Source organism: Monodon monoceros, unplaced genomic scaffold, assembly GCF_005190385.1.
Source record: "Monodon monoceros isolate NGI ecotype Baffin Bay Population unplaced genomic scaffold, NGI_Narwhal_1 Super_Scaffold_10, whole genome shotgun sequence".
NCBI classification, from domain to species: Eukaryota; Metazoa; Chordata; class Mammalia; order Artiodactyla; family Monodontidae; genus Monodon; species Monodon monoceros.
In genome coordinates, this window is record NW_021703766.1 from 52,056,319 (window position 1) to 52,059,140 (window position 2,822).

At 58.6% G+C, this 2,822-nt stretch overlaps 1 protein-coding gene across 3 annotated transcripts in view; it reads left to right on the forward strand.

Annotated features, from left to right (window-relative positions):
• The first annotated feature begins 20 nt into the window (after positions 1-20).
• Positions 21-2,822, forward strand: part of SPIB (Spi-B transcription factor) — a 7,979-nt gene continuing 5,177 nt past the window's right edge. The window contains exons 1-2 of one of the 3 annotated variants that reach the window (XM_029239523.1): positions 21-221; positions 1,835-1,862. In XM_029239523.1, coding sequence (XP_029095356.1) covers positions 181-221; positions 1,835-1,862 — 69 coding nt within the window. In that variant the 5' untranslated portion in view covers positions 21-180. The other 2 variants (XM_029239536.1, XM_029239529.1) reach the window with 2 other exon arrangements.

Consider the following 2,822-nt stretch of genomic DNA (forward strand, 5'->3'; position numbering starts at 1 on the left):
TGGGGGGTCGTGGTCCACTGTCATAAGCTCTGGCCCAGATGGGTTAGCTCCACTCAGTGGGATCCACTGACCCCCAGGAGGCCCTCACCGGACTCCCTCACCCTCCCTGCAAGATCCCTGGGCCGGGTCTCACCCCCACCCCCGCGAGACCTCCCTCGAGGCCCAGTGAGCAGAGCATCTATGGGCACAAGCTCCTCTGGCCCGGCTGCCCCGCCCTCCAGGTGCTGACCTGTTTCCTCCAGGCCTGGGGCAGCCCCTGCCTTGGAGGCTCCCGCTCCCCGGAACGACCAGGGGGACCCCCCTCCCATGTCACACACCCACAATGTTTCCACATTGGGGTCTCCACCGGCTTCGGGCCTGGGTTTTTCTCAGGGACCCCAGCCCAACCCACGTCTACTCTGAGAGCCCGGGGCCCCCCTACCTCTGACACCCCCCAGTGCTCTCGTCAGCCGGTGGTCTCGGCGTGCCCCCAGCGCCTGGCAACCCACTCCCCTCTGGTTCCTGGGTCCAGAGCCTCCCCCCACCCCCCCCCTGCCCACAGGACCCCTTGACCCCTCCTTTACTTTTTCAGGGTCCCCCCAAATCTGGCTCCTCTCCCATCTCCACTCCTTAGGGTCAATCCCCCCATCCCAACCCTGGGGATCCCCAAATCCAGACAGACCCTGGGCCCACCCTCCCTGCCACGTGACCAAGGGGTTGTGCAATCCAGCCCCCTCCCCTGACTCCCTCCCTGAGGGGATTTTTGAGGCGGGCTGAGCTCACAGCCGCCGGCACCCCTGCCCCCCCCAGGGGGCTGGGCCAAGGTATAAATAGGGGTGGTGTCTGCAGGCGGCAGCAAGCCCAGCCCAGCACCACCATGCTCACCCTAGAGGCTGCACAGTAAGTGGGGGCCACCCGAAAGTGATACTCAGGACCCCTGCCCCGCACCTCACCTTTGACCCCTCTGCCGGGCCTGCCCCAGGGCTGGCGGTCTCTGCCCCACCCAGGGGGCAGGTGGGTGGGAGGGGAGGGAGGTCCACACTGTCTCTCGCCTCTCCTGGATCTCTTTCCTCTGCCACCTCGATTCCTTCCTCCGTCCCATCCGTGTCTCCCCTGGACCCCAAAGATCTCTTTTCCTTGGGATGCTTGCTTCTCTGCCCTGCTGTCCTCTCGCAAGTGGCCCTCCATCTCTGTCTCTGTCCCCATCTCCTTCGGAGTCTCACTGCATCCCCGACTCACTCACTGGGTCTGCTCACTGTGCTTCTTAGCACATCTTTTCTGTTTTGGGTCTCTGTTCTCTGCCTCTTGCTCCCTCTCTCTGTGTCTTTCTCTGTCTCTCCAGTCTGTTTCATCTCTCCTTCTGTCTCCCCGTCTGTCCCATGCCATGTGAATTGTCTCTCCACACCTTTCTCCCTTCCCTCCTCTCCTCTCCCCTCTGCTGAACCTCTTCTGTGTTTTCCCATCTCTACCCCGACGTCCATCTCTCCATCTATCTCCTCCGGTCCAAGATGGACCCATTTAACCGACTCGCTCACCAAGGCCCCCTCCCCGCCCCCACCCGCCCTCGGGCGCCCACATCTCTCAGGGGACTTTCTCTCCCTCACTTTCCCTGCCCCCGCCCAGCCTCTGTCTATGCAAATCCCGGGGGAGGGGGAAACATTTGCCTGGCCCCCGCCCCGCATTTCCTGTCCTGGTGGGGGTGAGTGTGGTGGGGCTGGTCTCACACAGAGACACGCAGCAGTGAACGAGCTGTGGCGCTCACAGCTGCAGTCGCCGACCCCCATCTGCCCGACCACTTCGAGGCTCAGGAGGCTGCAGACTCCCCTGACATGCCCCTGTGTCTCTCCCCCTCCAGGCTTGACGGGCCACACTTCAGCTGTCTGGTGAGTTGGGGCCCTGGGGGTCAGGGAGGGGTGGGGGGACCCACGTGGCCCATCGCGACCTCCCTGCCTCAGTTTCCCCCTCCACTCCTTCCTGTCCCTTTGTCTTTCTGACTTTTCCTCGGTACCTCCAAGGACCCCCTTCCTACCCATTCCATCACAGAAGTTTTTCTAACATCTCTTCTCTTCTCTCAGACTCTGGTCCACTTCCTCGAACGGGGAGGGGTGGGTCTTTGTGTGTTTGACTTTGTGTCCCTTCCTCCGTCCATCCCACACTTAGTAAATCTACTTGTTCCTTCTTCTCTTCTCTGCTTTACTTCGTATTTTCAAAAATTGAGTCTGGACTATTTCAGACGTGCAGAATACTATACCCCACCCCCATAAACCCACAGCTCAGTCCAAGAAATAAAACCCCACTCACGTGCTGGAAAGAAACCCCCCTGTGGGTGCCCCTTCGCCAGCACATCCCACCCTCCTCCAACTTGAAGAGTTTTGCTTTAAAAAAAAAAAAAATTGAGGTTTGCTTTACAAGTCAAGAAAGAGACAAATCTTGTGTACAGCTCAATGAGGTTTTAACTCAGGCACACACCTGTGTAACCACGAACCAGACCGCGATATAGAACATTACCATCGCTCCGGAAGATTCCCTCACGTCCCTTCCCAATCAATACACCCCTCTGATATTTTCCACCACGGATTAGTTTTGCTTGGTTTTGAGCTTTATATAAAGTGAATCACACAGGGTTGACCCCTTTTGGGTCTGGTTTCCTCACGCGACATCGAGTGTGTGTCAGACGTTGGTCCTTTTTTCTTGCCGTATAGTACTCCATCCTAGGACCGCACCACAGTTTGTGTGTCCATTCTCCTGTCTCTGGGCACTTGGGCTGTTTCCCGTTTGGGGGCTGTTGCTAAAGCTGCGCTGATTATTCTTGGACAAGGCTGTTTCGTGGACATATGTTTTCA